The sequence below is a fragment of the Erythrolamprus reginae genome, chromosome 1 (genome assembly GCF_031021105.1).
Source record: "Erythrolamprus reginae isolate rEryReg1 chromosome 1, rEryReg1.hap1, whole genome shotgun sequence".
NCBI classification, from domain to species: Eukaryota; Metazoa; Chordata; class Lepidosauria; order Squamata; family Dipsadidae; genus Erythrolamprus; species Erythrolamprus reginae.
In genome coordinates this window covers 201,167,889-201,183,459 of record NC_091950.1, presented here as the reverse complement: position 1 = coordinate 201,183,459, position 15,571 = coordinate 201,167,889, and the positions used below count along the sequence as shown (strand labels likewise).

The following is a 15,571-nucleotide window of genomic DNA, read 5'->3' as shown; positions in this document are numbered from 1 at the left end:
TTCCATGGACACTGTTGACCACATCAATGTATCTCTCACAGGGATCTCCAGGAACTTCAGGTCCACAGGGCTTAACAGGCCCACTTGGTTCTCCAGGACCACAAGGCAGCACAGGTCCTCCTGGCATTCGAGGACAAATGGTAATGATTTGAAAAATCAGAAGTGGTAAAATTTTGCATTTAATGCATGCTTATTTATTTTTGGTTTTATATCCTACCATAATCCTAACATTCCATAACAGGATCGAAGCACCCATGGTAGCAGCACAATTAAAAATATGTGGTAATTGTACAAAAACGAGCTAACAATAGTAAAACAACTACAACTATATGTCCCAAAAGTTGTTTACCAAAAGGCAACTGAATTTGCTTTTTTATTCTTTTCAAAATATTTCTCTTCTTATCCTAGAAGCTTCTTTGTGAGGGACTGAAAAAGCTTCTTAGATTAAAAAGTGAAACATTTTAAAAAAAATCCAACCCAACAAAGTCCAAGTTCTTTTTGGAAAACAACCTTTGGGACAACCATGACCTTGTTGACTGAGAATCTCCATAGACTACTAGAACAACAAATTAGGCAGATAGTACTGATATTATATGACTATATAAGCTTTCATTTGCTAAGAAACAGGCTCATTCACCAATTTTTGAATAGTTTCAAAGGAATCAAACATGCAACCTATTAACAATTTTAAAATACTGTAACATTCAGAAAGATGCTCTGAATCACATTGTGCAATTTAGCATCTAAGAGCAGCTGTTCACAAAGTGAAAAACTCTTTTTCTGGCACAAATGACAGTTCTCTGTTGACTTGATAGCTTGTTTATTATTTACATTTTGATTTACTGTATGTTCCATCTTCCTGTAAATGGGGCTCTCAAGAGAGTTATTAATCCAAACTGAGTTCTTATTAACACCAAGAAAGATAACTTGAAGAACAACAGACAAAGAATAGGACTATTTATTAAGAACAATCACATGACTGTTAGGGAAATATTTTCTATAACTTGCAAGCCACCAGCTGCTCATGAGATTGAGGCTGGAAATTTGAAGCAAACTTAAAGGAGCCTCTTCTATAGATAGTAGTGGCTGAGTAATTTGATACTCAGATGAGCAAGGTGTTTTCAATAGGAAAACCAACATATCTTCTTTATTTACACCAGTGGTTCCCAATGTAGAGCGCACGCCCCACAGGGAGGCATTTTTTAATGGGGGCAATTGGAACCTTAATTAAACCAAGTTAATGGCCTTTTAGGCTTCCTCGATATTAATAGGAGTTCACTTTTTGAATAGTAAGAATTATATGTCAAAGAGGGGGGGGGCATCAGGATTTTAGAGTTACTTAGGTGGAGCAAGACTGACATATCTGCATATGATTATAATATTATTGAACAGATGACAGAGAACAGAGGTCACCAACCTTTCACACCCCAGGGACCACCAAATTCATAATTTTAAATCCCATGGACCACTAATATGAACCTGGTCTCCCAGTGATGGGATGGGGTCCTTCAGGCATTCTCTCTTCCTTCCTGCTCTCTTTCTCCCCCCTTCCCCTCCCTCCCTCTCTTTCACCTCTTTCTCCCCATCTTATTCTTCTTCCTCTCTTTCTCTCTCCCTCTTTCTCTCATCTCTCTCTCCCATCTCTCCCTCTCTTTCTCTTTTTTCATCTCCCCCCTCTTTCTCTCCCCTTCTCTCTTTCTTTTATCTCTCTCTTCCCTTCTGTCTTTGTCTCTCTCATCTCTCTTTCTCTCCCTCTCTGTCTCTCTCTCATCTCTCTGTCTCTGTCTCTCTCTTTCTCTCTCTCTCATTCTGATTCTCCAGTGCTCTCTGGGTCTTACTGGTGCTTCTTCGGCCTTTGTTGGTGCTGGACGCACAACCTCCACCCCAAGACACTCACTCGACCTGATTGCAGCTGATGCTCCATGTCGTAATGGGCTCCAGGAGGAGAAGGGGATGCCATCTCCCCCATTGTGAAGCATGATAAATTTAACTGCACTGTGACAGCAGCGGGCAGGCCATGGAGATACCTATAGCAGCACCATATAGAAATTGCTGAGCCGGGCCAGGCCAATGTCTTGGGGCTGAGAGGAAGTCATGTGTGTCTCTTAGAGACCGAGCTGCATGCAGCACCAACAAAGGCTGCAAGAAACACCCGCAAGACCCAGCAACAAATGAAGCTTTGCTCCCGGTCTGGAATATGGAACAAATCTCAATTTCCCGTCTTTCCCTTCTCAGGTCAGGTGATGGTGGGAGGGTGAGGAGCGGGGACAGCCAGTAGTGGGTTCAGCTGACAGGAAGCCATAGCAGGGGCTGACACCTATTGCTTCGGCCCACCAGTGCTGCCACTCACCCTTGGACCATTAACTCATACTGGTCAGCGAGGTCTGCACTATGCCTTGCACATTGCACCTCCAAAGTTGTAAGTTGCACATAGCTCCCTCTACAGTGGAGATTTCCAGCCCCACCACGAACTGTCTGGCTAGTCCTATATTCCAAAGCTCTAGTCACAGGACTGGCTATTGGTCATCCTGAAGCAGCTTGGTTGTGCTGCAGACCACCAAAATTTTCTTGCAGACCAATAACAGTCCATGGACCATTGTAGATTACACCATAGTCTGTACTGCTGAAGAAACCATGAATTGGGCCTATATTAATAAATTTTGAAAAACACATGTATTCACAAAAAATGTTATACTTCCTGTCACTTTGAATAACTCAGATCATTATTCTAATGGTTGTACTTGCTTTCAGGGAGATCCTGGTGTTCCAGGTTTCAAAGGAGAAGCTGGGCCCAAAGGAGAGCCAGTAAGTTTTCAAAACATATTCTCTAGAAATAATCTTTAAAATATTCCTTTACAGAAAAACCTGGTTGTTATTTTTCTGTAAGTGTTATTTTTGTAAATGTTCCTGTACAAAATAACATGCATGCTTTTCTGTTATTCAATTCTGTCCTTAATGTGCCACAAACTTTAAGAGTTTTTTTTCTCATTATAAATTATTTATTAATCCTTATTAGCGCTCTACTTTTCTCAAGAAATCTCAGGGTGACAAAAAGCAGTCCATTTCCCCATTTCTTCTACATCTTGTGAGGTGCACTCCATAAGCGCACCAGCGTACCTTCCATCTCTGTACAATTGTTCCCTCTTATCAGTAGCCATCTTATGTATATAAACAATGTTATATCTATGCATATTACAAATACATAATTGACAAATAATTTTTTTTTAAAAATCCTCTAGTAACTTTCTGTGCCTTTAAATTGAATCTCCCTGATTTTAGTTGCAAACTTTAAATATTAATTGCGCTGTCCCATTGACATGTTCATATTGCAAAGAAATATTATTTTTCATTTTAAATAAATAAATATGGAACTTGGCTTAAAGTTTCTTTTTTTCTTTTTAAATATTTATTTGATTTAAAGGGGTGATTTGAGAAATTATTTTCAAAAACCCACACAAAACTATTTTCCTTTTCTTGGGAAAATAAATGGTAATATAACAAAGGAGTGATCCTGATTTCCCACTTTCTGTGTGATCAAGAGATTGGTAATAATTTTTAAAGGACTTGTTCACATGGCATCACTGCTGTCTCATCTGCAAACTATAGTGGAAGTGATCTAGAGTTGTAGTTGTTTAATAAATATCTACAATACTAGAAAATCCATATTCACATAATAAAATATTTGTCCTGATCAACTTTTGACTAGTTAATCACTATTCACCATTAAATCAGTCAGTTATTATTCCAAATATTATTGCAGAATTTCTACTAATGCAATGTGGCCAGTGTTCTAGAATAGCTATGTTTTTGGAATATGCACAAGCAAAAAAGCATTAAAAAGAATGTTTGCAGAAATGATATATTTTTCAAAACCTTCTTCAAGAAATGCCTCAACACTGGAAATTTTAAAGCAGATGTTGGATAAACATCTGTCTGAATTAGTGTAGGGCTTCCTGTCTAAGCAGGGGGTTGGACTAAAAGACCTCGAAGGTCCCTTCCAACTCTGTTGTTGTTGTTGTTGTTGTTGTTGTTGTTGTTATTATTATTATTATTATTAAAAATAATTGGATTTGAAATGGGGCACCTGAGTCCTCAGAGAAGGGCAGCATACAAATCCAATTAATAAATATGTCTTGTATCAATAGCAGCATGATTGAATGATGATTTTGTTAATTTAGGTTATAAATGCAAATGTTTTTAATTAGGGTCCCCATGGCCTCCAAGGACCAATTGGACCTATTGGTGAAGAAGGGAAAAGAGGTCCTCGTGGTGATCCAGGATCAGTTGGTACTCCTGGACCTGTTGGAGAAAGGGTAAGAATAATAAGGGGAAAAATCTCAGTAATTTACTGGTGAGCTTTCTTGGGAATGACCCCATTTAGTTTTGGGTTAAAAGTAGAATATCCAAAAGAAGTCCAATTATGGTGGCAAACAATGGTTTGCATCTTGATTTTAGCCTTTTCAAAGGAAAGTATATTGGATTTCTAACTTGGTCCGTTGCTTTGTAGGAAAATATTATCAGATTTTTTGAAAGCCATATGTGGTTTCAAGAGTAAACAAAAAATAGCATACCGCAGTTTTTGGTGTAGATGCATTCCCTTGTAGCAAACAGACTGGTCAGCTTCAGTACAATCTAATTTAGCATGAGCAGTTGAATTAGATTAGATAGGCAGTCTTCCCGAATACTGCCTATCAGCTATTCCAGGCTGTGGGGATCACCCATTGTTGCTGCCAGCTATTAGCACCTTAGCTGACCCATTTTTGGCCTCCACATGCATCATTTTTCACCCATTCCAGATGGTTGGTATAGATGGTGGCTGTGATCCCCACCACTTGGAACTAGCTGAAAACAGGATGCACACAGGTCGAATATAAGGTGTGCAAAGATAAAAAATGAGGCGTGCGGAGACCGAAAATGGGGCATACAGTGACAGTGATCCCCACAACCTGGAAAAGTTGATAGGAAATATTCTCCAACCACCAATCAGCTGTTGTGCTAAATCAGGCTGTGCTGAAACTGAGTAGGCTGTTTGCGTTTGCTGCAAGGAGGCAAATTGCTAGTAGGCAGAGGCAGATTTTTTTCTTGTTTTCCTCCCCAAAAGCTAGGTGTGTCTTATGGTTTGGATTCAGTAATAATTCATCACAGGGAAAAATGTTTTTTAATAATTTGGGTCCAATTAGCAACTTCCTCCCATGATAGTCCAAAAATTGTTCCTAGAGTCACTAACATCTGAACTTATAGGATCTGAACTTCCTAGAGTGATTCAACTGAGTTTTTATAATGGATATAAGGGAGACTAGGATGGTCCCATTTCGGCCCTGTTCTGGCCTCATCAGCTAGCCACACCCTTCCTTACTGGGATTTGATCCAGTGAACTCTGCCTTGTAAGGCAGACAATTAGCAGTTGAGCTATCAGATCAGATCCCTTCCAGCTCTGTACCAGGGAGGGGCTATATTTTTTTTTTATGTTGGATCACCCTGGTATATTGAAGGAACGTCACAGCTCCTTTTTGCCTCTAGGCCCAACCCAGGACCATTACAAGGCAGTTAATTTATTTATAGCCGACAACTATATTCTGTATGTGTCATATATATATGTATATTCATATTTATATATATATAAAGTTCAGAACAGCAAAACAATTTTTAAAAATGGATATATGGGATATTTGGTCTGATATGCTCAAGTCATATAATTATTGTAAAATAATCTTCAAAATTACCCATAACCCTAAATATCACCTAGCAAAATGTCGTTTTATTTGAGAATTTCAGAGAAAAGTGGATTTTGTTCTTGTTCCTTTTTAGTTTTTAATTGGAGGAAGAATGACATTTTTTGGCAATGGCATTCCGCCCCCCCCCCCCAGTATTTCAATAAGTGACATGGTTGGTTTGTGTAGTTATCTATTCTATAGTATAGGTTTTTAATTGACTAGAAAAACGATATTGTGAAAAATTGTATCATATGATCATTATCATTATTATAACTTTATCAGATTTCTGCATATCCTATGCTATGATTAAATCATCGTCATCATCACCATCACCACCACCACCACCACCACCACCACCACCACCAAAGTTTAAACATTACAAGCATGGATCATACATGTCACCCCATTAAAAAACATACATTTGTTTCCATAGGGTCCTCCTGGTAACCGTGGCTTTCCAGGATCTGATGGCTTGCCAGGACCAAAGGTGAGTATAAGGATTATTGAGATATTTTTAAATAGAACATATATTTGGGAAATGTACTCAAGATCAAAATAGTGCATCATATAAGGAATTAAATGTCATTTCCAATTTTCTCTTCTCAGAAAGTTTCCATTAAAAAACCTCCCACTCCCATATGTGATCCATATGTTTTTGCAGTGTAGTAGTTGCAGATTGCAGGATAGGTGGAAGGTAATGGATTGTTTACAGTTGATTCCATGACTTTGCATGTGATGCATCATAGAGAGAGTGGTCTGTAGTTTTCTACTAGACTGGGATCTCCATTTTTGAAGATGGGGATGACCGTGGCTAGTGACCATAGATTTGGTAGACAACTGGTCCTGTAGGATTTTTCAAAGATTATGCTTAGTGGTTCAGTTATGGCTGTGGAGAGCTTTTTCAGGAAGTATGCACATAGTCTGTTAGGTCCGATTGACAGATAAGGTTTTTGCCCATGCAATGCTTTTTCAACATTGTCTTCAGTGAAGTCTATTTGTGTTAAATCTTTTGAGGTACGTCTAGGGAATTTTGGCCATGAGCTGTTGCTATTTACAAAGATTGAGCCAAAGAATGTGTTGAAGAGGTTAGCTTTGACTGTAGCATTCTTTGTTGTTGGGTCCTTTTAGTGGTGAGAGGGGTCTCGAATCCTGGAGTTCGTTATTTACAAAGTTGTAGAAGGCACGGTTGGATTTTATGCGCAGAAGGTTTTTCTCTTGTTTGCTGTGATAGTTGGAGCATTCCATCTTTATTTGGTGGCATATATTTTTGTAGTGGTTTTTGAAGTTGGCTACATAGCCTGCTTTGGCTTTTTTGCCAGAGGGATTTTTTGGATTGTAGCATCCTTATGGATAGGGGTAGTTTGTTTTTCTTGGTTATGGTGGTTGTTAGTGGTACATGTAGTCTGATAGTTCTTTTGATTTTGAACAAGATGCTATAGAGGTCATTGGCAGTGTTGCAGCCAAAGAATAGAGTTTGCCAGTCAAGAGTTGAGAGGTTGGCGTCTATGAGTTCATAGTTGGCTTTTTTAAAGTTGTACTTGGGTGTCCCATTATTAAGATGATTCTTGCAATGGATTAGATTGAGGCTGACGTCTATCATGCTGTGACTGTTGGAAAAGAATTATTTTATCTGTAGTAAATAGACTGTCCACATTAGCAATGAGGTTAATTTATTTGCATGTGAGATTTCATAATCTGGGGCTCTGTAACAAAGTAGGAAGCGAAGTGTGGTATTTAAGGACAGATCACAGACAATGGTTTCAGGAAGGGTGAGATCTTGTGTAACTTGGATATTTTTTTAGGTTTAGTGTCTTTTTGTAGAATATAGCTACTCCACCTCCTCTGCGGGTTTCATGGTCGGACTGGAAGACAAGGTAGTCTTTTTTTCTGTTTTGTTTTTTTGTTCTGTAAGAGCTGTTATTGGGTAGCTCAGAAATTATTTGGAAACAAAACCCAAAATATCCTTGAAATCACATCCATCCAAACACATACTTGTAATTATACCTGAAGTGCCAAGGAATAATCTTGCTTTTGATTTCCCTTTCAGGGAGCTCAAGGGGAACGTGGTCCTGCGGGGGCTTCAGGCCCTAAAGGAAGCCAAGGGGATCCTGGTCGCATGGGTGAACCTGGTCTCCCGGGTGCCAGGGTAAAGAAAGAATAATAATCCTACTCTATACATCTTGACTGAATGTGTCTAAAAAATGGAGAGGGCTATTCAGATCCACTGATCTTGGTTAATTTATAAGAGTGCACTGTATATATATATTAATATCATTTAGATCAAAATGAATGTGGGACTGTAGATGTCAGTTATTATCAAATAGTATAAACTTGGATATCTTATGAATTAATTCTTATGAACATGTGTAATTTTTGATGAATGGTAACCGAGTGCCAGAAATAGCATTGTTTTGTAATACGTTATTTTTACAGGGTCTGACAGGGAATCCAGGGGTTTCAGGTCCAGAAGGGAAACTTGGTCCCTTGGTAAGTAAATCGAGACATTTGTTGGAGAAGTTAGTTTATATGTGTCTAGACCTATTTGACTAAAAAGTCAAAGTAATTGAGTGGTATCTTGGTTCTTGGTAGCCTTATTCTTGCTTTCCTTTTGTATCCCTCTCAAGGATACTTTAGAGAGCAATTCTCATGAGGGTAGGAAGAAAAGGAGAACATTTTATCTGAGTACCCACCCTGATGAGTACTGGTTTTTTAAAGGTATCTAGCTAAAAATTAGGAGCTCCCAAATTCTAGTCTTGCCTTGGGAATGGAAGCCAATCAGGTGACTTTGGCAGGGCAAAAACCACTTCCAAAAGATATGAAAGAAAACTGCAGGGAGTCATCAGTATTCAAGACTCATTGGAAAGTAAAAACAAAACTAACCTTTAGCTGAAGAATTGTTTATATAGAATGTTTTTAAAAGTTTAATCTTCTTTAACAATAAGTTTGCTAAGCTGAGGTTAACTGAAGCGTAATATACACTAATTAACATTTAGTTTTAATTGCATTAACATTAAATCTTAATGTAACTAATTAACATTTACCTTTAAGCTGGTTGTTATGCTCAAGTTTGAACTGTAGTATCATTAGCTATGGAAGAAAATAAAATCTTAAGAGGATTTGTATCTTTCAATGCCAGAGGCAAACCATGAAGGCATTGTCAGAATAACAATGGATACGCAGCTCTGAATTTAAACTTCCCAATTCCTTTAATCTTTTCATTTTTTAAATGCATACATTCAGATACATAACAAAGGGAAACTATTAACCTGGGTCCTTGAATGTCAGATTTCCAAAAGTTATTTCCTTCCGTCCCTTTTCCCCTGTTTTAGATGCATGCACATCCAACTGGAAAAGGGTTTTTGGGTCTCTGGTTCTGTTGTCCCCATAGTGTAATTTATCATATTTCATGTTTGGTTTACTTAACCTTAATGTTGATGTCATCTGTGTAACTGAAATTTTAAATTATGTATGTAAATTAGAAGATGCATAGATCAAGTGTGGGTTGATTACAGTCCAAAAATATTAGAAATAATTAATCAGTATTAGAACAATGATGTCAATATAGTAATAGGAACAGTAATTTACTGTGAATAGTTTTAATCTTTTTTGCAGTTCTGAGAAGCATTTAAATTTAGAATAAATTAGAATAAAACCTTAAATTTTAGAATAAAAACACATGCTGTTAAGTTAACAATAGCAATACCACTTAGACTTATATACTGCTTCACAGTGCTTTCTAACCCTATCTAAGTGATTTACATAGTGAACATATTATCCCAAACAATCTGGGTTCTAATTTTACCAACTGCACAAGGATGAGTCAACCTTGAGCCTGGTGAGATTTGATCTGTGAAACTGCTGGCAGCTGATGATCAGCAGATACATCCTGCAGTACTTCATTCTAACTACTGTGTCACCATGGCTCTTATATAAAATACATAAATGACATGGTATGTAGAGCTGGAATAATTCAAAGGGCTCTTCCTAGTCTTATCCTTATTTTCCTAAAATGGAGGGAGTGGAGCTGGGTAATTAGTGTCTTATTCATATAACCTTTAATTGAAATTAATAGTATTTGGGATTATTATTCTGGTAATGTTTTACAGCCATGGACTAATAAAAATTTGAAATGCTAAACAAAGTAGCCATTTTGTGATACATATTTCCATCTTTCTATTTTAATTTCCAGAAAGATCTCACATTAATGTGTTTGTATCCTGCATTGATAATTCTGCAACCAGTTTTAACGCAGACACAGATACACTTACACGAGATTAAATACTTGATGTTTCCTTAGGGGGCTCCAGGAGAAGATGGTCGGCCAGGCCCTGCAGGTCCAATTGGAATTAGAGGCCAACCAGGCAGCATGGGTCTTCCTGGACCAAAAGGAAGCAGTGTAAGTATTGTGCTTCCGAGGTGAACCATATTTACCAAGTTATATAATATTATTGATAATATATTAATAATATATTTAAATAGGGGGATCCTGGAAAACCTGGAGAAGCAGGAAATGCTGGTGTCTCAGGGCAGAGGGTAAGTATAATTGTTTTTTGTTAGAAAGTTCTAAGCCAAAGCATTTATAGTGCGTGAGTTTATACATGTATATGTCACCTTGATCAACTTTATTTATTATACCATTTTAGGGAGCACCTGGAAAAGATGGTGAAGTTGGTCCCGCTGGTCCTGTTGGGCCCCATGTAAGTTCTATCTGAACATTTTTGGTATGAAAGAATTAATTAATTGAATAGTAAATTAATATTGAATAGTACTGAAATTCCAACAGAATAAGAGTCCTGTTTATTCTGCACATTCTTATAAATGAATGATCAGTTGTTTGGTAAACTCATTTTTTAAAAGGCATGGTAGCAGGAAGAAGGAAAGGTGAGATATATTTCATGATGGGTTAGTGAACTATTGGAGGATAATACACATTGCTGAAATACAAAGGCAAAATATCAGTTATTCAGTTCTTTTGTCAAACAAATCTTCATTTCATTCATTTGAATTGGCACATATGTTACAGCATACATATTACGAAAACGATGAAAAGGAACATTCCCTCTCCTTCACTGAAACATTGAAAAAGATACATTCATTATTTTTTTAACAGAAATATAGGACATTGATGCTGGCAACCCAGATAGTTTATTTTATTTGTTCTATTAACTGCTAATGCATTAAAAATAGATTTAGAGAAAAGGAAAAACATTCCTAATTGCTTGTCATAACAACTGAATATCTAAAATATAGATTCAAAGAGAAAACTATCTGAATAAATAAAGCAATAAGTCAAATTAACTTTTTAACTCTACATAAATAATAGCAGCTTGTTTTATCAGCCAAATTGCATTAGGTTTGGAGGAACAATAACAAAAGAACAATATCTTCCTATTATTGCATCAAGATATTGAAACATGTATTATTAAGTTGTCATGGTACCATGTGAAATCATTTTTAAAACATCTGTTTATGTAGGGACCTGCAGGAGAAAGAGGAGAACTAGGTCCTCCAGGTCCCACAGGCTTTCAGGTGAGTCTTTTTGAAATCAGTTTTTGATATGTCATCCAAGGGCATCTGGGCTGTTGTTATTTTGAATAAAACAAATTTAATAAAATAACTGCCAAAGTAATGACCACCATGTTTTTGGAATATTTATGAATACTTTTAGTGCTCATATTAAAATACCACTGAAGCAGTATTTCCAACATATGGCCCAAGATATGCTGACGAGGTGATTTGCTTTTGGTTTATTTATTTCCCTATAGGGTTTACCCGGTACCCCAGGCCCTCCAGGAGAAGGGGGAAAACCAGGTGATCAGGTAACTGTTTTATAATAGTTTTGTTTGGTTGAATCATTGTACCTATTTTAAACTATTCCTTTAATTTTTTAACACTATTAATTTATTATAGTTTAAGCCACTTGGAGTCACTTTATCAGTAAGAGGGCAGCATAGAAATGAAATAAAATAAATATTTCTACAGCTGTTTTTCCCCTCAGACGTTGTGAATCACAACAACTTGTGATGCTTTTGAGAGAATATATATTTTCTTTGGGGGAAAGGGGCATATCAGATGTGTACAACATGTACCAGATTGATGACAAAAAGCAGTAAATGCAATTAAAAATCTGAAATGTCAAGATGTTTTGTCCTCACAATTATAGAAAATTCCTTCCTTCCTTCCTTCCTTCCTTCCTTCCTTCCTTCCTTCCTTCCTTCCTTCCTTCCTCCCTCCCTCCCTCTCTCCCTCCCTTCTATCAATCAGAAGGCATTTTTATTGGTCTTTTAAATCTAACTACTTATTTAACTTCCTATTTCCTTGGTACTATGACACTCCAATTGCTGAATTCTTTTTATTTTTTTATTTTTCTCCACATATACATCCATACATATATTATAAATCATAACAAGCTATACATAATTATACCTACAGAAAATTAAAAATTATAGACCAATTTCACTTTTGAATGCAGAGATATTGTATGAGGAATTCTTTGCATGCAGTGTGGGAAAAGATAAAATTGAAACACTATCTGAAAATACCATACTGGTTATTAATAATGAAAGCCTTAACTCTGGTACCCTCCTCTCATTTAATATACATTTGTTACCCTCCGGGTCCTTTTAGACCTGGAGTATAAAAAGGTTGGTTCTAGCTCTTTTTGCATACTTTTTTCACTAGTATACTAATTTGAACATTTCTGAACACAATGAAATGAAAATTGAAGTGAAAATAATAATGCTTATTTGTTTATTTTGCTCATCAAATCCCACCCCCGATTTTGTGAAATTTTGTTCATTTTCATCTAGATTAGGCTGCAAAATCTGACTTTTTTGTTCCCATCACCCATCTCCTCCCACAAATGATTGTATGACTATAACGTTGTGGTTTGTATCCTCACAATTTATATTGACTGGTTGCTAATTATTTGATTGCTTATATGTACCTGGACTGTCATTATGTGTTGTACCTTATGATTCTTGACAAATTTATCTTTTCTGTATGTACACTGAGAGCATGTGCAATAAGACAAATTCCTTGTGTGTCCAATCACACTTGGCCAATAAAAATCTATCTGTGATTGTACCTTTCTTTCCCTATCCATTGCAATTCCTTTTCCTAACTAAGGGATATCTGTTTGCAGGTTGCCAGTGTACTTGGTCTCATACAGCATTTATGAAGATAAATATAGTGAGAAGAACCCACAGCTTTTTAAAATCACCAATAACTAGTCCCTAATTCTCTCTCTTCATCTCTCTGTATGTAGTTAACAATAATTCATCTCTCTTTTTAATAATTGTCTTAGGGTGTTCCTGGTGATCCCGGAGCTCTAGGTCCCTTAGGTCCAAGGGTGAGTTTGATTTCTTAATAATGACTTTTCAGAGAAAATGTTCAGAATACTTTTAAAATTAATTTTAGAAGAAAAACAACCGTGTGTATTATAATAGTGAGCTGCAGAAATCCAGAAGAGGCAAGTTGCATATATTAAAGTTTGAACTCATTACTATATAGCTCAGATAGGCAAAACAAACAAACAAACAAACAAACAAACAAACAAACAAACAAACAAAAAGGTCCATGTGCAATGTTAGGTTTCTGACATATTTTGAATCTTTGATTTTTCATTTCAGTGGGACTCTATTTTGTCACAGATTCTAGAACTCTCTGTGTTAGCCATTTATTAATCGATTAGCTGTTAGCTGTTTATTAATTGGTATGCTTAGCTTATATTCAACGATGGGCTACGAGACGGAATGCTAAGTTGCACTCGCCGCCGCGGCTCGTAAATTATTGCGGGAGCTGCTGCACCTGTGGAGGTAGCAAAACTGCGCCCGTGTTTTGGCAAGGTTTTACCTGCTACTCCATGCACGATTTTGCTACCTCCACCGGCGCAGCAGCAAAATCGCACTGGTCCCGCAAGAACTTGCCATTCAGGTACTAGCTTGATGCAGACCCACTTAGCTCTAGAGATGAAAGTTAATTGGAAGACACCCAACAATATCTACAACCGTGTGGTGTGTTTAATGAGTACAACTTATAGCAGTTAGGGGAAACTGTTAGGTTTATATGAAATGTACAAAATCTGCAGAGATAGCCTCTCCAGGCAACCTGCTTTCCAATATTTTGATCCATAACGTAGCTGGCCATTTTGGTTAAAGTTTAAATTCAATTTTATTAAATTCAAAATATAAAAAGGACATCAGAACAGTATCCCTTAAAGAGGAAGGACAGTTTTTTAATATTCTGTTTGAAAAAATGTTGCCAATGTCAGCAGGTTCATCTTTCAACATTTTTTGGTAAAATTAATTTCTATATGGAATGAATTATCTCTTGTTTGATGGAACTACACTTATCATCACTAAATTATTTTAAATGCTACTTCCAGGGAGAACGTGGCCATCCAGGTGAAAGAGGAAACCCAGGATCACCTGGTCTTCAGGGGGAAAAGGGTATGGCTGGAGGTCAAGGTCCTGATGGTCCAAAGGTAAGCAGTGCTCATATATACTATATGTGGGTATCAGAGGTGAGTTCCTCCCGGTTTGGATTGGTTCACCCAAACCAGCAGCAACCTGTTGGTGACATCACCGAATCAGTTTGGGCGGTGCTGGTCTGTAGACACTGCTGTCTTTTTTTTTTTTAAATGATTTTTTTTCTGTTTTTTTTCCCCTTCTGAACACGCGCAGAAGCTGAATTTCTAGCACTGCACATGTGTCAACATCTTGGTTATGGGTTTTTTAAATTTTTTTTGGAAGCAAACTGGCGGTAGGGTAAGTTAGAACCCACCCCTGTGGGTATGCATGTCTGCACACACCATTTGTCTCCATAGAGAGAGAGAGTGAATAATGCAGAAGAATGCTTATTCATCCAATCAAGTAGTAAAATAGAGATATGGACCATCTTAAAATGAGCTTGACTCCTGGCTACTGCAGCATGAAGGGTTTTTTTTGTTCTGGGCAATGTTAGAAAAGTGGCTTGCCATAGTCTTTCTCTGGAATGTTTTTCTATCTTCCTAGATTAGCCAACAAATCTGGAATTTCTAATTAGATGCTCCCACAAATTAGTAATTACAATGAATCATTTTTGTATAGTTTAGGGTCATTGTGGATCTCATATTTTAAGATTGTTGATAAGTTCATTTTAATGTTATCTATTAATTTCATTTAATAATTAATTCTGGGAGTTGAAGTCCTAAAGTTGCCAAGGTTGTAGATCTGTGATCTAGAGAGTAGAAAATAGTACTTAGCATATGTGTAGGTCAAATAAATTCACTAATCAAGCTGGGATGACACCAAGACTGGTTTCACTCTTTTTCTGTCTTAAAAGGTTTGTAGAGCAATAAAGATCCAACTACATGCAGACCATGCAGTTATGCTACTTAGAGGTTAAGCTCTACTAGTTCTGGAGGAACTGTTTCAGTTTAATCATATCATGAAGATTGCATTTCAGAAAAGAAATAAGTCCAGTTGCTATAAGGAAAAGCAGCATATAAGAGAGGAATAAGGCAAAACTAGGGTTTTTTGTTTATTTACTAATATGGAAAACATGCATTAATCAAAATAGAGTGTCTCTAAATAATATATCAATCAGATTATATAAGTGATGGTAATTAGATGTATTACAACTAGGGGTGGGTTCGCTGCTGTTTGCTCCCTCCTATGCCTCATGCAAAGTAACAAAAATCTGGAAAAAAAACGAAAGGTGAAAAAACCACATTCACAGTGCTGGAACTCAGCTTTTATGCATGCTCAGAAGGAGCATGTTCAAAATTCAAAAAGAATTCAAGCAAAAAGATGGCAGCGCCCATGGACCAGCACCAATTGATCCAATTTGGTGACATCATCATGACATTACCAGCG

General features: G+C 37.0%; 1 protein-coding gene across 3 annotated transcripts in view; it reads left to right on the top strand.

The window, feature by feature from the left end:
- COL5A2 (collagen type V alpha 2 chain) overlaps nucleotides 1-15,571 on the top strand; it is a 189,096-nt gene that overhangs the window by 149,303 nt on the left and 24,222 nt on the right. For all 3 annotated transcript variants that reach the window (XM_070731915.1, XM_070731914.1, XM_070731913.1), the window contains exons 21-33: nucleotides 42-140; nucleotides 2,752-2,805; nucleotides 4,206-4,313; nucleotides 6,148-6,201; nucleotides 7,762-7,860; nucleotides 8,148-8,201; nucleotides 10,012-10,110; nucleotides 10,194-10,247; nucleotides 10,358-10,411; nucleotides 11,190-11,243; nucleotides 11,480-11,533; nucleotides 13,021-13,065; nucleotides 14,101-14,199. In XM_070731915.1, coding sequence (XP_070588016.1) covers nucleotides 42-140; nucleotides 2,752-2,805; nucleotides 4,206-4,313; nucleotides 6,148-6,201; nucleotides 7,762-7,860; nucleotides 8,148-8,201; nucleotides 10,012-10,110; nucleotides 10,194-10,247; nucleotides 10,358-10,411; nucleotides 11,190-11,243; nucleotides 11,480-11,533; nucleotides 13,021-13,065; nucleotides 14,101-14,199 — 927 coding nt within the window. The remainder of the gene's footprint in view (nucleotides 1-41; nucleotides 141-2,751; nucleotides 2,806-4,205; nucleotides 4,314-6,147; nucleotides 6,202-7,761; nucleotides 7,861-8,147; nucleotides 8,202-10,011; nucleotides 10,111-10,193; nucleotides 10,248-10,357; nucleotides 10,412-11,189; nucleotides 11,244-11,479; nucleotides 11,534-13,020; nucleotides 13,066-14,100; nucleotides 14,200-15,571) is intronic.